Source organism: Parus major, chromosome 7 (genome assembly GCF_001522545.3).
Source record: "Parus major isolate Abel chromosome 7, Parus_major1.1, whole genome shotgun sequence".
NCBI classification, from domain to species: Eukaryota; Metazoa; Chordata; class Aves; order Passeriformes; family Paridae; genus Parus; species Parus major.
The window spans coordinates 23641594-23662340 of record NC_031776.1 but is presented as its reverse complement, the minus strand read 5'-3'; the positions used below and the strand labels follow the sequence as shown (position 1 = coordinate 23662340).

At 37.6% G+C, this 20747-nt stretch overlaps 1 protein-coding gene across 1 annotated transcript; it reads right to left on the bottom strand.

Moving 5' to 3' along the window:
• Nucleotides 1–329: 329 nt before the first annotated feature.
• Nucleotides 330–19968, bottom strand: LOC107207282 (cytochrome P450 27C1). Its single transcript, XM_015634116.2, has 9 exons — nucleotides 19287–19968; nucleotides 14510–14700; nucleotides 12673–12872; nucleotides 10767–10976; nucleotides 9420–9583; nucleotides 6733–6899; nucleotides 5876–5954; nucleotides 4992–5195; nucleotides 330–2684 (listed from the first exon to the last, which is right to left on the bottom strand). Exons 1-9 carry the CDS (start codon nucleotides 19608–19610, stop codon nucleotides 2568–2570), a joined length of 1656 nt encoding a protein of 551 aa, XP_015489602.1. The 5' UTR covers nucleotides 19611–19968; the 3' UTR covers nucleotides 330–2567.
• Between the last annotated feature and the right edge of the window lie 779 nt (nucleotides 19969–20747).

Here is a 20747-nt window from a genome sequence, read left to right as displayed (position 1 = left end):
TTTTTTCTTTATATCTTAAATACTCTTCTATGTATTAAGCAATTAATCAAAACATTCACATTAGAGTCAGTCCTTGGGTATTTCTTGGATAACTTTGCTAGTACCTTTCCTCCCCAATGACAGTACTCTTAACATAATGTTATTTCCCCTTTTGCCAATTCATTACACACCTTCAATTCTTGTAAGAATCCCCGTATTTTCTAGCTGAACTGTTAATTTCCCATGAAGCAGTGAATATTTCAGCTCAATACAACAAGTTAAAGACTTTAAGCTGTTAAAGGAAAATGCAAGTATAAATAGTAATTAAAATAAGAACCAAGACTTTTAAATTCTGTATAAATATTTTATTATGTATAAAAGACAACTTACATGGATAGGTGCTCTATTAGAACAAAATGTTGGCTGTTTTCATTAAAAGATTCAAATGCTACAAAAAGAATTTTAGAATGTCTTTTCCATCTTCTACATTGATGTATTACTTAGGGATTCATACGAAGCAGCAAATGTACTGCAACATAGCAGTGGCTAGTGTTTCTAATGATGCTATGACAAAGCAAAAGCTAGGCACCATATGGCATCCAAATTTAGATTCAAGGCAGGAGTTCTTTGTCTCCAAGTCAACAAAACCAGGCAGAGTTATGGAGTCAAATACTCAGTCCATAGACTTTTAAACTGATTTTGCAAAACATCTCCTTTGGGATGTCAGCTGGCTCTGGCAAATACAAATCTCTTCACTTGATTTAAGATGGAGACAATTGAAATGAACAATGAGAAAAGGGAAAAAAAGGGGAAAAAAAAAATAAAATAAACTCAAAATATGGAGTAATTGGAAGCCCTGGAAGAAGGCAAGCTTGTTCTAGGAAAATACTCCTAACAGAATACCTAGTTTTCTTACAGTACACATATACACTCGATACAAGGATAACATTTTAAAGTCTTTATGTAAGCATTTCATCCTCTTATAGACCAGATAAATTTTATTTAGTGTTATTATTTTGTATATGAGTTCCATACAAAGGAGATTTTGGGATTTTTTTATCTAAACCTTGAAAAGGCACCGCAAAAAGGAATCAAAATACTATAACAATGTGACTATAGTAGCTAGCTAGCAATGTGAAATTTCATGTACATAATTAAAACTACAGTGCTATTTAATTTCTAACCTGTCTTTGACTTCCCAAGGTAGACAATCAAAGAAAAATTTTGCCATTTTAAAAACCAAGTTGCAAAACTTTTGCTAAGTTTATTTAGCTGAAATATTTATGATTGTCATTATGTAAACTACGTCCCAAAAATCAGTCAGAGCCTGACATGTAAACAGTTAACTATATATAATTACATATGTATCATATTTGGATATGCAGGCTTGAATGTTGTTCAAGGCATAAAGTGGATACAGGGTACAAGGTTTGTCTCAAAAATGAGAATGTAAGGTTAGTGCAGTGATACTAAAGTTATCCAAAGTATCATGTAAGAGTTTTCTGTTGGCTGTCACAGGAAAAGTAGTAATAATGAAAAAACCAAACAAACAAACAAACAAACAAAATTATTCCCAAAAGACAAAACCCAAACTTCCAGGTGTCCACTCTTTCTGTTAGGCACCAGATAGCAAAAAACCTCTCTGAATACATCAGTAGTCACATTGCCATCCTACAGAACTCTGTATTTACCTCTGGGTTCAGCAAGTTAAAATGGGAAGTTTACAGTTCTTACTGCTGAAGAACTGTGAATAAAGTTAAAAGTAGTATTTTAAAAATGATAAACATGTAACAACTACTTCCTTTTAATATTTACATTTGAGTTTGACATATTAGCTAGAACAATGAAAGTGTCTTGTGCTTTGGTGATGAGAACAATGCCTGGCTTCAAACTCTCCAATGTGACATTTAAACTTTCATTTTTAAGATTTTTATTTTTTAAAAACTATATAGAAACATTCTATGGGGATTAAGTTTAGATAAATTTGTATATGTTCTGTATTTCAAGTCTAAACAACATGACAAGTTGTACTTTTTCTATCTTTACTTTTTATATTACTGGATTTTTTTTTTCATACATGCAGAGTAATTGTTTTTATATATAAAAAAATGGTCTCATAATTGCAGTGTTACATGGAAACTTCTAAAAAAACCCACTGGAGGACAAGAAACAGGAAAATACAAACTTATACATGCAGCTAATTTCCACATATTATATAATAATCCCCTTGTTCTCAAATACACTCACTGAATAGCAGCGTAACAAAACTACTGAATGATATTGACATGTCCAAATTTACTTTGGGTTGATTTTTTTTCAATGCATGTCTTGTTATTACTAGGAATTCTTCTAAATAAAAGGAGATTCCCAGTGCAAGAAGGAATTTTTTGGTATATATTTTCATATGTGTAATTAACTGTTACAGGAGAGGTAATTGCTCTTATGTACTGCTAGAACTAAGGCAGAACATAATACTTCATTATATTGTCAAATACCTACAAACCAGAGAACAAGTGTGTTTTAAACTTTCACAAAATGCAAACCTGTTTCCATGAAAACTGTATGAGTATTTCCAGAACATTTGAGTTTCACTTCCTGTCAGAAAATCTGACATTGATGGAATTTGCAGGAGTCAAAAGTCCATGAGTTTTGGCATGAACTGGTTCCGTTTTGGGAGAAATTTTGATTTCAAAATTCTGAAGTAACTGTGAACATAAACAGGACAAGTATTAGAAAAACTGCAAAATTACCAGTGAAGAGTAGCCTTTAAACAAGAGAGCATAACAGACTGTCACAAGCAAAATATGTGCTGCCAGTTGGGCAGCGTTTAAGTGCTATGATTCCCATCCAGGAAAAAAAAAGGTGTTACAAGGTAAAGGTTATAGTTCAAAATCTTCCTCCTCTGATGGAGGGAGGACCAAGCAAGTCCTTACTGAAGAACTTCTACATAACCAGATTAAACAGTCTGAACTATCAGAGAAACTGTTCAAAGTTTCAAAGGTCTCTTAAAAACTTTGTGAGGTTCCTCTCTATGTGTTTTTTATTTCACTTCCTTAAGAATCAATCAATGTGTGAAATTATCAAGAAAGCTATAGGAATCCCAATCCCATCAGACACATTTTTCTGAAAGAAGAATACCTCGGCTATCTACTTTCACACTTTCAGGAGGAAAATACTGCGACATCCTCAACTTTTCCTAATAAATCTCAAACACTTTTTTCTATAAATAAAGTAATTATCTCTTATCCTTCTTATTATCTTTGTCTTCCAAATATTGTTGAATTTGGCTATATTGTCTTTAAAATGCAGCGTATAGGGATAGTAGTTTATAGTTGCCTAGTGAGAATTCATCAGTTTGGTAATTTAGCTCCTCTTTCTGACATAAAAAATGCCTGCTAATGCTGCTGATATTATCTAGAATCACATAGCCTTGTCAGAATTGACCAACTTTTTACTATATCAATCCAGTCTGTTCCTATGATACTAATATTATCCAGACAGTTGTATACAAATTTATATTTATGCATTTCTTTCTTCTCAAGGGCACTAACTTGTAACTGTTACTAGTGAATAATTTTGTGTTGCTTCTGGAACATTTCTCCTTTTTCGTCAAAATTCTATATTCACATCCCCTGATTATAACTTAATTCACAACAGCTTGGTATCCCATGAAAACTGTAAAAGTATTCTCTAATCCATCACTTACTCTGTTAATGAAAATAACAGCCTAAATCAAATGCAGGACAGACTTTTATAGAATTTTAATTAAATGCTTTCCCAGTTCAACAGCAAATATTTGATAGCCACTGCCTCCAGCTATTTCCTTTTTCCAAACAGCTGTGCATGTATTTTATGGGCACTTCCATCTGGAACAAATTTTATTAATTTAATGGAGAGAAAAACATACAGGACATGTGAACATACTTCCTGAAGTCAGAATACATGACTTACTTTATACCCCCACATGAGGTAAGTGATCAAGTTAAAGAAAGAAATCAGACTGGTCTGAAACAATTTCTTTTTGATGAGCTCCATATGTTTCTAATTTTAACTCACTTAAATGTCACCTCTATGTTTGTAAATAGGTTGTGTGCTATTTTATTCTAGTTTCTTTCCAGAAAACAAAGCAGGTTCTCCACTGCTTCCTTGAGTGTCTTTTTCAAAAAGATGGAAGCATGTTTGTTTTACCAACCCCCCGGGAGAGCTCTCACTTGCAGTTCCAAAAGACAGGCACTAATTGTTCAGAGATTGCTCTAGAAGTTTACTGAAGGAAATTCAAAGAAAAATTCAATCAAACTTTCCTTTGAATACATAAAATGGATCTAAATATTTTTATAGTTAGGTAGCTATAAATAGTTACCAAATTTTCGCTATTTGATTGCACAGTCTGGACTCATTATTTGAGCTATAGGCTGTCTTGTAAATGACAAAAAATGTAGCAGCTGTTGGGAACATTTTCCTTATGATATGAATCAATCAAAACCAATATATCTCAATATGTACTATTTATATGACTATAAATTATGTGTATCTAAAATGATAATGAGTTTGAAGAAAGAACACAGAAAAATTATACTGTCTGTCGTGACACCGTGATCAGTACAAGGACATAAAATCTATTTTATGTCTTTGTAAGTTCTGAATCCTTTTAACTAAAACACAGAAACTGAGCAGGTAACCATTCTAATATACATTAAGAAAGATTTCTTATTTGCTTACAAAAACCTTCTATGTAAGCCTACTACCAAATCTATGTATTTCCTTAACAAACTTACCTTTAGTTTTACATCATGTGTACCATACCATTTTAGATAGATGTAGTTTAGGTAGTATGCTACATTTCAAGCATTATTATTTTCAATTTTTAAGTCCTTGCCCCAAGAGTACATTAGACAACACTCCAAAACAAAGGTTTTGGAGTGTTGTCTAATACTAGATACCCAGAAATGGCATATATAAAAAAATAATACCAATTCACTTTTCTTCTTGTAATGCTGTCACATAGTTCTAACCTGAATCAGTGCAAGATGGATTTCCAGCTCTGCAATTCTTTTTCCTATACAACTTCGAATGCCATAACCAAAGGGGATGGAGCCAAAGTTGTCCACTCTGTCCAAATTATCTTTCCTCAGCCAGCGCTCAGGTCGGAACTCATTTGCCACTGAGAAATTTTCTTCACTGTATGAAGTAGCATAATGACAAAGTGCCAGCTGGGTCTGAGGAAAAAAAGTTATATTTATACTTAGCTAGTTCCAATGCACATAACAAAATATAAAAGAATTTGCAATTACTGTAATTTCTGCAATAAGAGGTGATAAAAATTAAGCAACTCTGAGTAATCCTAAAGACAAAGGGATACTTCAAAAATCAAATCCCTTTCTCCATTGGTCAAAGGAAATAATCTTCCAATTGTTTTCAGGGTTGCTGGATATATTAGAGAAGATGCAGTGGGGAGGGAAATGGCAACAAATCACAAGTATTGGGAATTGTTTCATGAAGCTGCTATGAGAAAAAGAGAGAAACTTTCTACAAAGGGAGTTAACAGACAAAGAATTACAAAACTGCAGGAATAATGAAATTCATGCTTTTTTAATTGAATTATACCATTACACAAGTATGTTATTAATAGACCCCACCCTCAAAAATATTAAGAAGAAGTCACGATGATAAATTTCATTTGCCTGTGAGGACCCAAATAAAAAAATGTCAAAACAACAACAACAAGTCATAAAATTTGTTTGTGGCATATAAATGGGTATTACTGAAATACTTTCCTCTTAATGTTTTAGCATGGTGAAATCTTTTAAAATCAATGAAGTGTATATATATTGTAGAAGATCATATTTCATTAGCAAAAATTAAACTGTTCTCTGCAGCGGACTGCAACATAACCTACCCCTTTTGGTATCAAGTATCCTCCAATGATCAAGTCTTTTTGGGTTACTCTTCCATTTCCTGGCAGTACTGGATATAACCTAGTGAGAAATATTTATCTGGAGTTCAACAGTAATAACTAATACAATTAAAAAAATTTAGATTCAAATTTGCATTCGCAAATATGCTGGATGAATGCTATATTCATTTACACCAAAAATGTTTTTCAGGAGTACAGAACACCTTGGAGCCTCAAAGACTTTGAATCATGTGTGAGAATATAACCATCATCTGAGAAAAGTTATTTATTAGTAACTGATGGTTGAGCTATTTGGTCTATGTATTTATTTGCTTTACACATGTACAAGCATGAAGGTAGGTGGTCAAGCTGCCAACATTTTAGCACTGCTGCTAAAGCTGAAAAAGCTTTATTGATGTCTTCTTTAAAATCCTCTTACTCCCTTCCCCTCATCTCATGATGGACATTTAGTATAAACATATTAAAAAAAAGTATGTCACATGCCTTTAATTTAAATCAAAAAGCTTAAAATCATTGAAGCGGCACTGGAAAGTACCAGTGTGGGGAAGGAGGTTCCTACATTTTGTCACACAGACTAAAGGGAAAAATCAAGCTTTTGATTCCTTACCTTAACAGACATGTCCTATGTATGTGATACCACTTCTACCATACTTAGAAACATTAAACATTACATAATCTATCTTATTCATTGCTTAAGCATCCTTGGACACAATACTGCTGAAATAAATAAAAGTAGAAGCAGCAAATTGCAATAACAACAATAAACTAAAAATGCTAAAATGGACTCAAAATTCATTAGAATAACATTGAATTAAATATTTTTATTGTCTGCTACTTACCTCAAGGTTTCTTTCAGGACAGCTCTAATCAGAGGCAATTTTGGGACATCATGGGCAGCTGGAACTTGATTTTTCCTCAGCTTATTGACTATTTCCTCATAAACACGTTGCTGCACCTCCGGGTGCTTTGCCAGCAAGTATATTGCCCAGGACAAAGTAAAAGAAGTCTAAGGAAAAAATCACAATCATCAAGCCCAACAAGATTACATTAAAAATAATCTCAAGCCAAGAAAAACAATCAGCTTTCAACTATGTGTTTTATATGTTTAAAGTTATGAAACAGGCTGGCAATGATTCACATCTGGATTTAATGGGAGTTGCCAGACTTTGCCATCTCCTCCTTCATCCCTTTTCCATCTAAAAGTCCACCACATATCAAAACAATCCATGTTGATATTTTCCCAGTGAAATATAAAAAGCAACAGACAAACCAAATGCAAACCCAACTATGTAAACAATATTGAAACATAAACACTTTAAACAGCAATGGATTAAGTTAGCCCTTAGTTTTCAATATGCATTTCACCTTTCCTTCCAACAAAAACACTTCACAGGAAACAAGATAAGAAAATACTACTCAGAACACTTCCAACCCTTTTTAAGCATATGGTGGTCCCCTCATAGCATCCACATGACAGAACTGATATCATCCCTGCTAAGATTATACTTTATCCTTTTTGGTAAGGAATGCTACACCACTACCATTTAGAATATTTTTATTTTGTGTGAAAAAGAAACACTAGGCAGGAGATAATCCAACTTTGAACACAAGAGAATTTAAAGAAACCCATCATCTAATCTTTTTTCACCACAGCTGGAAAAAACATCAGCTTGTGGAAATGTCTTATTTTGGTCTTAAGATCAATTTAGAGTGCAAATTCATCATGGTGATGACCTTTTATGTCTTGTCTTCAAACTGGGGTATAGTGCTAGAAGTACCATGCTCATAGGCTTTTCATGTTTTCCTTGCTATATTGAATGGCTGTGCCTTCTACAATGCAACCCAGTTCTATTCTACAGAGCTCTGTACACAGCTTCTCTGATATAAACAGTGTTTCTTCCCAGCTTCCCAGTTTCTTCATAGCTTCTTATAAATTAGGACTGTTCCAGCAACAGACAAAATGCTTTGTAGCCAACAACTGCCTCACAATTCTGTTGAAAGCTTTTATAATCCTCTAAACCTCTTTCAGTTTCTATGATAAAATGAGATCTGAATTGACAGCAGTAGGGAAAAAAAAGATTCCTTCAATTTTTGTTTTGTACTTGAAAATGAAGAGATCAGAAGTATTGTCCTCTCAGAAAAAGACTGCTGCCAGCTGAGAAAGCTGAATCAAATGGAAAGGGAAATTCTTGTTGGCATGAGCATTGTCCTTTTATTTTAATGACAAATGTCACACACTAAAAATGGAAAATTCATGCTCTGAAAGATTAGAAAATGAATAGGATTAATAACTGTGTTTTATTCAAGAACAAAACATCAAAAATGTCTGCAAACTCATAAGCCCTTGGGACATTTAAATAATGGAGTCATATTCAGCACATAAGAAGTTTTACATATGCTCCTTATTTTGGAATTCAAAAGTGATTGGTGTTGGGGTTTTTTTGTTTTCTTTAGAAACCTTACAAACTTTCTTAAGCAAAAAAAAAAAATCTGAATTCAATTATCCAGAGAGTTTTTATTTTCTTTAAGACCATTTTACTTTTTTACTTATTTTAAACTTTTCTACTCTAAGACTATTCAAGTCCTACATACCACTTCTTTATCAAATTAATACAATTTCTTTTAAAAATTTGTTCAGTAGCAATCAACTATAGAAGTAGAGTTAATTGATATTCTAAATAACTCTGTATACATTTTACATACAATATCTCATCTTTTTCTTTATTCTTCCAATTGTCATGCTGCAGTCAGTACTGAGCCACACTGATTTCATATGACAGGAATCAGCAGGGAAGATACACACATGACATTAATGTTACTTCAAATGGTCTGTATGGCAAATCAGAAGAATGAAGAATGAGAGACACTTGAAACACATTCCTAGCTGTTCACATACTGGATACACCAGCCCCATTAGTCCTGAACCTTTACACAGCTTTCTGCCTCAGCCTGACTCTGTGTTGCCACCACAAGCAGGGGTAGAGTGAATTTATGCCTTATCCACATCATTGCTGGCCTAACTTCTCCCTCTTAATGGATGCCAGCAGAAAGCAGGTATCTGATCCATAATGTGTGTTCCAGGTGGTTTAACTAGCCATACATGAAAATCCTTTACCAAACTCCTCACATGAGGTTATTGATCTATTTTTTTCACATTAACTTTCAGTTGACTTTTCTACTGTGGTTTACCTAAAGTAGCACAAACACCTACTTGATAAGCAAACTATGAAAAGAAAATGCTTGAAATACAAGCTGAATGCAAAGACAATTGCTATTTTATCTGTTTAATAAACTGTGGAACAGACTCTCAAGTGGTGGGTTCCTGTAAAACACAGCTAGAGCAGCGATTTCATTCCAGTGGAGAGATTACACAGTACAGGAAGTATTTTGTATCACTTTAAAGGTGTCATGGCTTCAATGTGTTAAAATTACATCCTTACAAACAACGTAACCCCTGTGAAGAGATCTGCCAGTGATACTGGTTTACAAAAATAACTATGCACGAGAAAAAAGGTTACAAGCTTACTGTGTCCACTCCTGCCAGAAGCATTTCAGTCATGTTGGCATAGATCTCTTCCAAAGTAAGTTCCTTACTCACTAGGAGGTGTGTAAGTAGCCCACCTTTCAGTACTTCTCCTTGGTCCAGCTGAGACTGAATAGCCTTCAATTTGTTGTCAACATGGATTTGACCTTTGGGATTCAAAAAAATTGTTAAGCCTCCGTTTTCATTTTTCTTCTGGTTCCATTCAGTAACCACATTTCTCACACTACACTGCACATCCAGGGGGGGAAGAAAAATTTCCATAAGGAAAAATCTTAGAGTGGTAGTGGAGATCCTTGGGTACTCATGGAAAGGAAAGATTGAGCTGTCAGGAACCTTGGTGTTTCACAGCATGAGAATGCTGACCACAAGGAAATGACACAAGAGACTTCAGTTTCCTTCCTTGAGAGAAGCTTGAGGACAAGTTTTTATGCCCACCTGGCTTGTCTCCTGATGAGTCTGCAAGAAGATGCTAGCAAGTATCTCTACAAGATGCTAGCAGCAACCAGAAGGTCAAAGCCACAGAACTTGATTACTCTGAAGACAAAGATTAGGAGCATCTTTTGTTTTGAATAACAAAAATTCTAAAACTTCAGTGAATGACACACTGAGCAATTTCACCTACAGTTCCATGTATACTTTTAATGGCTCACAGAATGAACTTAGAAAAAAATGAAAATCCAGCTCTCAATATTTGAGAGAGAAAAGGGTTCAAGTTTTTTTAACACTCAAGGATATTAAAAAAATAAAATTGCAAAGACAACTCCTTCTTCCTACTTAAATGAACTTATATGAAAACTGATTCATAAAGTAGCCTGGAATGTTTTATTTACCAAAGGAACCCATATTGGAGTACATCAATGCATTTCAATGTCACCTGAGTATATATAAATCAACTTTATGAAGTATTTAATTAATTGCCAGAGGCTAGTTTATGAACTTTCTACTTAATTTTAGTGGTGATTATTTGTCAGGGTGCTTAATTGAAATTTTGCTGAAATCAACAAAACTACCCTCATTAAAACTGAAGTGGTTTAAGATAAAACCTTGGCAAAGCACTTGGACCTGGAGTGGCAAGTGGGTGCTGAAACAGATGAAGATACATAAAGAAAGAACAGTATAAAATAGGGGAGTTTTGAAATGTACTAGTAAAGTTTGTTTTCAGCTAAATATTTTTTAAAACAGTTCCCCTGGCCAGTCTGTATTTAATATGAAACTTACTTCTGCCACAAAGTCTTCTTAAAATTTTAGAAGAGAAATGCAGCTTGTCCCGTTCAAACACACACAGAACCTGCAGAAATACAGCTGAACTTTTCTACTACTAAATCTTACTAAATCTGAAGAGTCCATCCCAGGATCTGCAGAACTCTCTCCAGGGTTTTGGAATAAGTGGGCGAAGCCATTTGGGAATAGCACCTGCATACATAGTGGTCTTAAACATGCTAAACATCAATTCCAGAGCCTCAATATATTCAACAGTCTGCTGTGGAATGTTGTTTTCAAGGCAGCCCAACCGGCATTCATACAGAATAGTTGCCACACCTGCACATAAAAAAATGAAAGAATTGTCTCTACACATGCATTAATACATATTAATAATTTAAGGAATTAAGTAACATAAAAAAATTCAAAACACAGTAAAACAGCCCAGCTAAGCACTGCAGCAAGACAGTAGTTGCTATGTCAATAATGCTCAGCATGGGAAGAGACAGGAATTCCACCAGAAGTGGAGCAGCCTCCAGCCTGTTCGCTGTGTTTTACCCTGCACTACAAATCCTCAGCCTGCCCTGTTGGCCTCTGAACACACAGGGACACACAAGTCCAAAGACGTTTCTGATAACTGGTGACAACACAGGAGTTTCTACCAGTGGCTGTGTCTGTCATCAGTTAGTAGCAAATGGATATTGAGTTTGTGTAAATGGATAAAAAGCTTGCACTCCAGACAGTGCTTTACTGCACACACCATTCTCCACACCGCCCTAAAAAACAGAAAGTGTGACACTGTTGCAAGTGACAATGTTAACTGTCTCTTGTTCTGACTTGTAATTTTCACAGATCTTTTTCTGCAGTAGTATGGGCATCCCCACTAGAAATTGTCTTTGCTGACAAAATAATTTTAAAATTTGGTTATTTTCAACTCACTCTTCCTTTCCTAATTTTCCACCATGGGAAGATTTTTTTCTGTGCCTTTTCTTTCTTGTGTGCCTCTTTCAGAAACTGCTAGTTCTTCTACATCCTCTTGCTGCTTACTAGGTCCTTTCAAAGAAATTTTATGTATTGGTTCCCTGAACAGTTACAGGGTAAGTTAAATAAACAGCAAGTCATGTGGAAAATAAGTGTGCCAAGCACAATTATAAATGAAAAAATAAAAGAATGTGAAGAATTTAAACTAACCCATCAGTTATAGTGAATCTGTAAGCTCATAGTTTGAAATTCCATAAACTGGTAGTTAAATGCCATTTTTAGACACTATTAATGTGAAACAGACCAAGCAGGCAGCTAGCAATTTGACACATCTTCATAAGTGAGCAATTTGGAAGTTCTTCAAATCCCAAATTACTCAGCTGCCTGTCAGAAAAGAGTACCAATGTTTTTAAAAGACATTACATCTAACAAGATTAGAAAAGTTAAAGGAATACACGAAGTATGTATCACTATGAGATTTCTGTAAGAACACAGGAAATGCCATACAGGCTCAGTCCAGAGCTTCATTCAGCATTCCCCTCATTAATGGTACCCAGTGGCAGATGATCTTAAGGCAAGCAGAACAATCCCATACTTGGCATCTGTAGGCAGGGAAAAGAAGTATCTTTTCCCACATTGAGCTATGGACTGAATTTAGATGCATCACATGGGGATTCCTCATTGGAATTTGGCTGGTATGTTCTGAAATTAACATGTCTTAGAAGCCATCTGTTAGAAGGTCACCACCCTTATTCTTGAGAAATAAACACAGAAATATGGAATACTGAGACTGTTCAAGGCCTTGATTGAACATTTTACCTATACACCAGCATTTCCATAGGAATTGCTCCTTAATACAATGTATCAGGTCTTTGAACTTTGCAAAGAAATTCTACTGATACCCACTGCACTAACTAGAAGGACACATGAATGCAGACTGTCAAACTTCCCTTTTCAGATTAATCACAACAGGGCACAGTCATTTGACAGACATGCCAAACCACAACCACACTGCTTTACATCCATTTTCTTTACAGATCCACCCTGGGCTTACCTTCCATTGAGTACTTGAAGAAAAGGTTGTTAACATTGGTCACTGTTTCCCCATCCTCCTCTTGACTTCTGAGAGTGTGGATTCTTTTAATTAAGTCTGTGATAACTTCATTAACTCCTTCAGAGTAAACAGCCACGTCTTTGGGTTTCAGAATTTTTTGCCTCAGTACACTTCTCATTTTTAGCCATTGCTCTCCCTCCCTAGAAGAAATTATTAATAATGTCTGTAAATAGTTTTCCTTAACAATCATCAGCTGGGTAAGAGCTCTGCAACTATACTATTTGTGATTCTTCATGTCAAATGAAAACAAATGGTAAAATGAAAATTATGATAATGTATGTTTTTGTATTATGCTCCTACAACTTTATTCTGTATTTATTGCATGTCCTCATTAAATTTCAGTGTCACTATGTATGTTAAGGTGCCAATCAATCTCTGGGTTGAGTGACAGAACTTGCCCACTCAGTATTCCGAATTTGACAAGTGTCCCGATGTTAGTCTGCTAGTAGTGGCTAATGTAAGAAATTAGTAAAATAGTCTACTAAAATTGCTTTTAAATAAATATTTGAATAAGTAGTCTGCAAAATTGATTTTACACAGAACCAGTACTTAATTACCAAGTAAAAGTATCACATTCAGATCTGACAAATCAACAGCTTGAGCTGGTACCATAAATTCCATTACTGATACATCACTTTCAGCTACCCCAGTTCTAAACCTACAAAGTAATGAGAGCAGACCTACCTGTAGAGAAACCACTTACAGCTACAGATTCGGCTTTAGCAGATCCATGCATGGAAACCTTTTTGCTGAAGACTAAAAATCTGGAATTTAGCATCTACATGCTCCATATCAACACAGTATTTGGGAAAAGTGGTTCCAGGAATACCTTTCCATTCCTTATGAAAATGGGCAATTATCTTTTATGTGTTTATTTTAAATTGTTATATTTCCCATTACTTTTTTTTTTTTTAACCTGGAGCAATGCCATTGCAAGGCACAGAAACTTACTGGCCAGCAGAAGAATTTAATGTCTTTAACAAATATTTTCTGAGTCCTCTGATTTAAGATCTCTTTTCACTAAGCATCAAGAAACTGTTAGTTTGAGTCTCAACTGCAGCTTAAGATTTGAGTCTGCAGTGCAATACATAAAGCCTTTTGCTACCATGAAAAAACAGACTGCCCATGACTCAGGAAATTAATTTCCCTCTAAATAAACATCCTATGTCAGTGGGGACTGTGAGTAGTTCCCAGTGGCAATTAACCACACCCACATGCTCTGCCAGGTTATGCAAGCTGTACAGACAGATAACTCCTCTGGAATCAGCCAGATTCAAAAATATCTGTGTGGGGATGCACTACAGTGTGAATTGACCATTCTCTACGTTAGTCTATGGAGGGGGCATTTCGGTGAACCATAAAGCTAAAACAAATCTGAGCCAACAATTCCACACAGCACACTGCCATCCAGATGGAAGAGTCTAGAACTGATGCAATAAAGCCACATTCATGCAGTGCAATGCCAAAGCTAGTAAGCTCTATTCTGCAAAACTGTTTGCAGGTGAGTCAGCTCAGACAACTCCAGTTGATACACATTCCCAAAGAATGTCTTCGTGTAAAGTAGCTCACTGCACATTCAACTACACATCATTACCATCCCTTTGAAATTTCACAGCAGAACAAATGCACAGCATTCACCACAAATACCTGCTCCCTTCCCCCCACTAGATGCAAATTTCCCCAAAGAAAAAAGCCTGCTTTCCCAGATGACTTGTAGTCTTTCAGAAAATCACTAAACACAAGAAAACAAGGAAAGTGAAGGACTAACAACACTTACGCAGAAATGAGCCCTGTGGCTCTCCCCCGTAAATCTCTATATTCCTGCCAGGATTCCATGTTGGCTCTTTGTGGTGCTCTGCCTTCTGCTCGGAGGACTTGAGCAACCATGTCTCGATCTGCAATGGATACAACAAACTGGGGACCAAAGTGAGACTTGAAGATCTTTCCATATTCCTGAGTGTGTTTTTGCTACAGCATCACCAACAAAGAGAAACAGAAGCCAAGTATTACTAAGGAAAACTACCACAAAAGGAAACTGACAATTTGTCATACACAATCTCTCACATCTAAAATTTGATCCCCAGCCTTCTAGTCAAGGAACAGTTTGAAATGTCAGGAGAAGCATCTAAGCATTACTGTGAAATATTCACAAGGAAAACAGAGAGGTCACAGGGTTCAGGACCCTGACTGAAAAGACCCAAAGCTCTAAGGCAGAGTGTAAGTGAAACCAAACACTGAGAAGATGAAAGGACCTGGTGCACTTTAAAACACATCCCTTCAGATCAAACAGGTTAGAAAGAATGTCTGCAAAAATTAAAAACATGGAAGTATATAGGGTTAAATGACCAGCATAATAGAAAGATATAATTTAATATCATGTGTAAGAACTACTTACTCTATTTAATTGTTTATTAAAAAAACTTTGTATGAGTTTATCACACCTAACCAAGAATAATGACAGCACAACAGCCTAGTGAAAAGCTGCATTTTGGAACAGATTTGTCAGCAGTGAACTTGAGAGAGACATATGCTAATTCTGCAAAAGAAAGGAAGAAATGGGGTCTTATTCTTGCAGTAGAGTTTATTGAGTGGTTGATCCACAAATCATGTGATTCAGGCTGGAGGCAAACAAGAGGATTGGAAATTAATAAAGAGGATTGGAAAACATTGAACTGTGTATATATATTAAACCAACCAAACAAAACCAACCCAAAAAGTTTACCAGTAAGATTGCACTATCACTGTCCCATGAAATGTTACTGATTATTTAAAATAATTTTCATTCTGACATGGTAATGAAGTGAAACTCAATTTTCACAAGTTGACTTGGAGTTGAGGTACATCCTCATTTCAGAGGGAAAAAACCCCAGCAAAACTGCAAAGCAGTTATTAAAAAGATAATCAATTTTAAAGCCTTTATTTCTGGTTAAACTATTAAGACCAGTTAAACCGACCAAAGTTTAATTTTGACACACTACCTACATTCTAATCTAAAGACATCTGCACAGAGAGTTATGCTGATTATAAACCAAAGATGTTTGACACCAACTACACTTGTGAAAGTCTAGTATTGACCCAAGATTAACGTAGGTGAAATATATTTTATTCAATCTTAGTTACAGAAATGAATTGTTTAATTGCCAACAATAAGTTTAAGACACATGAATCACTCTTCAGAATATGATACCAAGTGCACATAAAATTGTAATTCTTTTTGTCTAGTTTCCAAATAAAACATGAGTTGTGCAATTGTGGTCTCTGCCAGTCACCTCTTAACTACTTTTGGAACACAATGGCCAACTTCAGTCTAAGTTCTAAAGGTCTCCCAAAACGATATTCTTACCATTTTCAAAAATCAGCTTCTGGATTCATATGAGACACATGTATTAGTCATCCTGATGAGTGAAATGCTACAGCAGGAAGTCAGTTGTCATTTCTGCTTGATCTGCTACTAACAAACACCACAGATGGAGCAATGTATGAACAAGCACTCCCAAAACCCAAACTCTTGCCTCAAAAATACTTCAGGGATACTGAACTTGGAGGTCATAACTTCGAGAGTATGTGTCTCTAAAGGAAAGCATGAGTTGGGAAAGGAGTACAGCAAGGAAAAATCAGTGGAGTGAGGAGGATACAGGCCACCAGTCACAGAAAAATGGTTCAACAAATTTTGGTTTTTATGGAGCAGTTTATTATTTTCATTGATGGTGAGGTTTAAATGGGAAAACAAAATTCAAAAGAAAATAAATCAAGTGACAAGATATCCAATCAAATAAGTTAAATACTAGTGTTACACCAGAAATGAACAAGGACAAAGTATTTGGACATCCCTTTCTTTCAATAGACAGAACCATTCTATCAACTTGATGTATAAAACAGTGCCCAGGATTTCTATTTCCATGTTTTCTATCACATCGTGGGTTTTTCTTTCTCTCATTCCAAACCTTGAAAATGTTCCGCTCTAATGCCTCACATACCACTCTCACATCAGTCATTCTTTCACACATCATCAATTCAAACTGCCAGCATCCTAAGCCCTCCCTCCTCACCTTTCTTTTCTTTAGCCTTGCATAGCACTGATGAGACAAAGGAGATCCAACCCCATCAAATTTAAAATACTTTCCCCTTGTCATAATTGCTGTAGGCATTACTACTTTGGCCAGGACTAACTGGAATCATGTTACTGAGAACAGAACCTCCTTTGTGAAAAAGCACTCAGCTTCCCCACCCCTTGTGCATATAGCGGGCAAATATTTGTGTGCACCAAAGGACATCGTTTAAGTAGCTGTGCTGGTTCCCAAAGCGTTTGGGATTAATTCATTCCTCATGTTCACTGTATTGTTAAATTTAACAGACTGTTAAATTTAATGCCTACTTGCATTCTATGTGTAGGCAAACAGGGCATCCTGTGATTCTTGAGACTCTAAGCAGAATGAAAACGAGTATTATATTGCGACTTTTTCTTAACCATCCTCACACTTTCCTTTCTAGGAATAGTATTCACTAAAGAAGAAAACACCCATCTCAGTTAATGGTAGTGAAAAGGATGTACTATTTAGTATGTCTTATATTCTTTTTAATATTTTGAATGATTTTCACTGTTTTGACAGTGAAAGGACTTGAATCCAATGGTAGCATCTTTTTTAGTGTTATGAAACTATGATGAGTACCTCTCAAATTCTGTACACCACCACAGAGTTAGAGGAAAAAAAGAAACGGAATGAAACAAAAAGCTTTAGTTGTCTTCAAGTTTCATCTGAAGCTTGTGTCTCGGTTAGCAAGCAATCAAGCTGAGCAATTCATCATTAGCAATTTGATCTGGCTGCCATGGAATATAACATAGATCCTAATATTTCTTCTTAAAAATCTAAATCGTAAATATAAGAAAGCTGGACAAAACTAAGCAACTTATGTGATTCTCTTTTTTTCTGTCACCTGCTTCTTTCTGGTGTTTTTAGGCCCTTTGTAAATCTTAACTTTCAGGTTTTGATCCTCAAACAATTTAAAATTCTATTTTCTTTCGTTTCCCATTTCTATTCTTATTTCCCTTTCTCTCTCTTCTTTCTTCCTGAAATTTCAGTAATTTTCAGGCAGCAAACCTCTTGGGGCTGACTGTGAATTTAGTCCTAGCGATTTGGGAAAGGTCACTAAGAAAAACAAAATAACAAAATAACCCCATTTGAGGTATTCCAAACGGCGTACTGCCGATGGAAAGCTTATGGATCCACAGCTGCAAAAGAGTGAAAAACACCGTTTTCCTCTCTTCTACACAAAGTGCTTCCTTTAGAATCGCTTGGACTACACGGGGAAAGGGCCCCAGGAGATGCACTGTGACTTTTCAGGAATGAAACCCACATGTTTGGCCAAGCAGCCAAAAGAATTTATCTCTGGATAGCGACAGCCTTATGGTAAGAGCGCTGCCCATGCCAGCATCCCCGAGGCGCTGCGCAGAGAAGGAGGATCCTGGTCCACGCAGCTCCCGCAGGAATAACGCGCCTCACCCTCCCTCACCAGGTGCGACCGAGCGAGGGGACCCGCCGCGGCCCGCGGGACGCCACAGCACTGCAGGTGCCCGGACCAGAGGACGCTTCTCAAGCCCCACCCGGTCTCCGGTTGGCTTGACCGCCTCCCCAGGCTCCAGCACCGCCACACGCCAGGTGACAGGAGCGGCTCTCGCCTGCCTCCCTCCTTCCCTCCCCTCAGGCCGCCATCCGGCCCCGCTTCCCGCCACCCGCTCCCCTCCCCCGCTCCAATGTGGAGGCCGGGGAGGGGGCGGCAGGGCCGCGGGGCCTGTGGCCGCTCCCGGGCCGGAGCTCGCCCCCCCGGCAGGGTTCAAACCGCCCGCCTCCCGCCCAAGGGACGGGGGCGGCCGCCGGGGGCCGGCCAGCGCTGACGGCAGCGGGGCCAGGCGCATCTACCGCCCCCTCAGAGCACCGATATAGGCAAAGTGTATTTACGTAAGGGGAGGCCGGGATAGGAGAGACAAAATGGTCCCTGAACGCGGTGGAGCAGCGCCGGGCCGGGCTGAGGGAAGGGCAGCGGCCGAGGCGTCTCAGCCGCGGCAGGGCTGTGCGGCCCCGGCTGCCGGCACAACCTCGCCGCACGGGTGGGTGCTGAGCTCTAAGAGTCCGGGTAAACTTCTCAGCCCTACCCGCCAAAAATAAGCCCTCTGCAAGCTTGTGAAACAGCCCAGTTTAAAAAAAAAAAAAAAAAAACAAAAAAAAAAAAACAAAAACAAAACTTTTTTCAGCTTGAGGCGCCTCCCCGGTGTTTCAGACCGCGCACAAAGATGCGCGGGGAGCGCTGGCGGGCGCCGGAGCACGGGGAACCGGGATCGTGGGATCTCCTGGGAAACAAAACTGCCGGAGCCTCCGGTGCTGCGGGAATTGGAGTGGGGGATCCCCCGAAACCCGGCTGTCCCCAGCGGGGAGGCGGCGCGGCGATGCCCAGCTGCGCTGCTGCTGACCCGGCGATTCACCGGCGCTTTATGAGGGGAGGAAAGGTTTAAGTAATCGTGGCGTGATTAAAGCATTATATACCCGAGGGAGCTGTACCTGGATTTCATGAATGCGGCCGAAGCCGTCCTTCCAGAAGAACTCGTAGAGGTTGTAGAGGGTATTGGGTCCGGGCATTTCGTGCAGGCTCTTCACCCTGCCCAGGCGGCGCGGGGGGGGCTCCAGCAGCTCCGCTCCGCGCCCCTCGCCTTTGTTCCCCGCCGCCGCCCGCGGGCTGCTCCGCACCTCCAGGGACTGGCTGCTGCACAGCCGGGGCTGGCCGGGAAACCTGCTGCTGGCAAAAAGCGCCTGGTAAAAGTAAGTCCTCTCACATTCAAGTGTCTGCTTGCATTTCATCGTCAAAACTCTGGTGAAGAAAGACATGTCTTTTAATTTCAGAAGGGTCCACTTTGCTCCTGCAGCTGCTTTTTATTTGGTTGCTCTTTCTTCAGTGCCTGCTTTAACTTGTACAAACAGCACTTCTCCAAACTCTTACTGCATGAGCATCAGTTTACACAGACCATTATTTAACGCTCCCTCCCCTAGGGCTGGAAAAGGGGGGTGGGTCTGGGATGAGACTTGAATAGAACGAACCTATTATTTTGTATAATTCAAATCAGATAAATTTACCCATTATACATGCAGCCAAATTTCATTTTTTGCCTTTTTCACCCATTAGTTTGGTGAAAAGCTCACCCCATCTTTCTCCTATTTTAAAAAGGCAGGATTAGGCCTATTTTTTCCTGTGGCATTAATTCATTCCCTTGTGTTAGAAAATAGAGTATTTTCTGTAAAAAATTCTCTTAGAACCCTTCATTATGCTGTAACATATATGAAAAACATTTCTGCATCCACATGTAAGTAGCACAGTAACCTTACAAAAATTTCTGTAAATTACAACATTGAGAGATGTTATTTGTATTTCAGAATGATTTATCTTTTGGTCAGGACATAAGCAGCTTGTGTCAACTTTTGTAGAAATCTACACCATTTAGGAAGTACTTGTGTAATTTTCATATGTATTTCTGTATAATTCCAAAGGTGTTAGTGATTATTTATAAAATGTTGATTAATTTCAGAAATTTTGTGGAAGAGACTATCTTGGTTTTTAAGTGAATCAGACACTCAGATAAAATCTGAGGACAGAGGAAAGTCTCAAGGAAGATCCACATTTCTAGAACAGAATTATGAATAAACTGCTGGAAAAGTAAATCTAGTAAGCGTCAAAATTACTAGCTTTTGTTTTCCTTATTTACATTCACTTTGAATTTGAGGCTGTTAAGCTCTGTGCTGCTTAAACTCTGTGTACATGCTTACTTAGAGCACTGATAAGTCCGCTGAAACAAATGACTCCGAGGTTAGACAGGCGCATCAGTCTTTATGGATACAGCAGTAAATATTACAGGAATAAAATCTATCAAAGTATTTGCTGGTTAAAGCTAAAATAATGTATTTGAAATGGACTTCATCATACTTGAAAGGGTCCAGAGAAGAGCAACAGGAAAAAGAAATGAAAAGGTT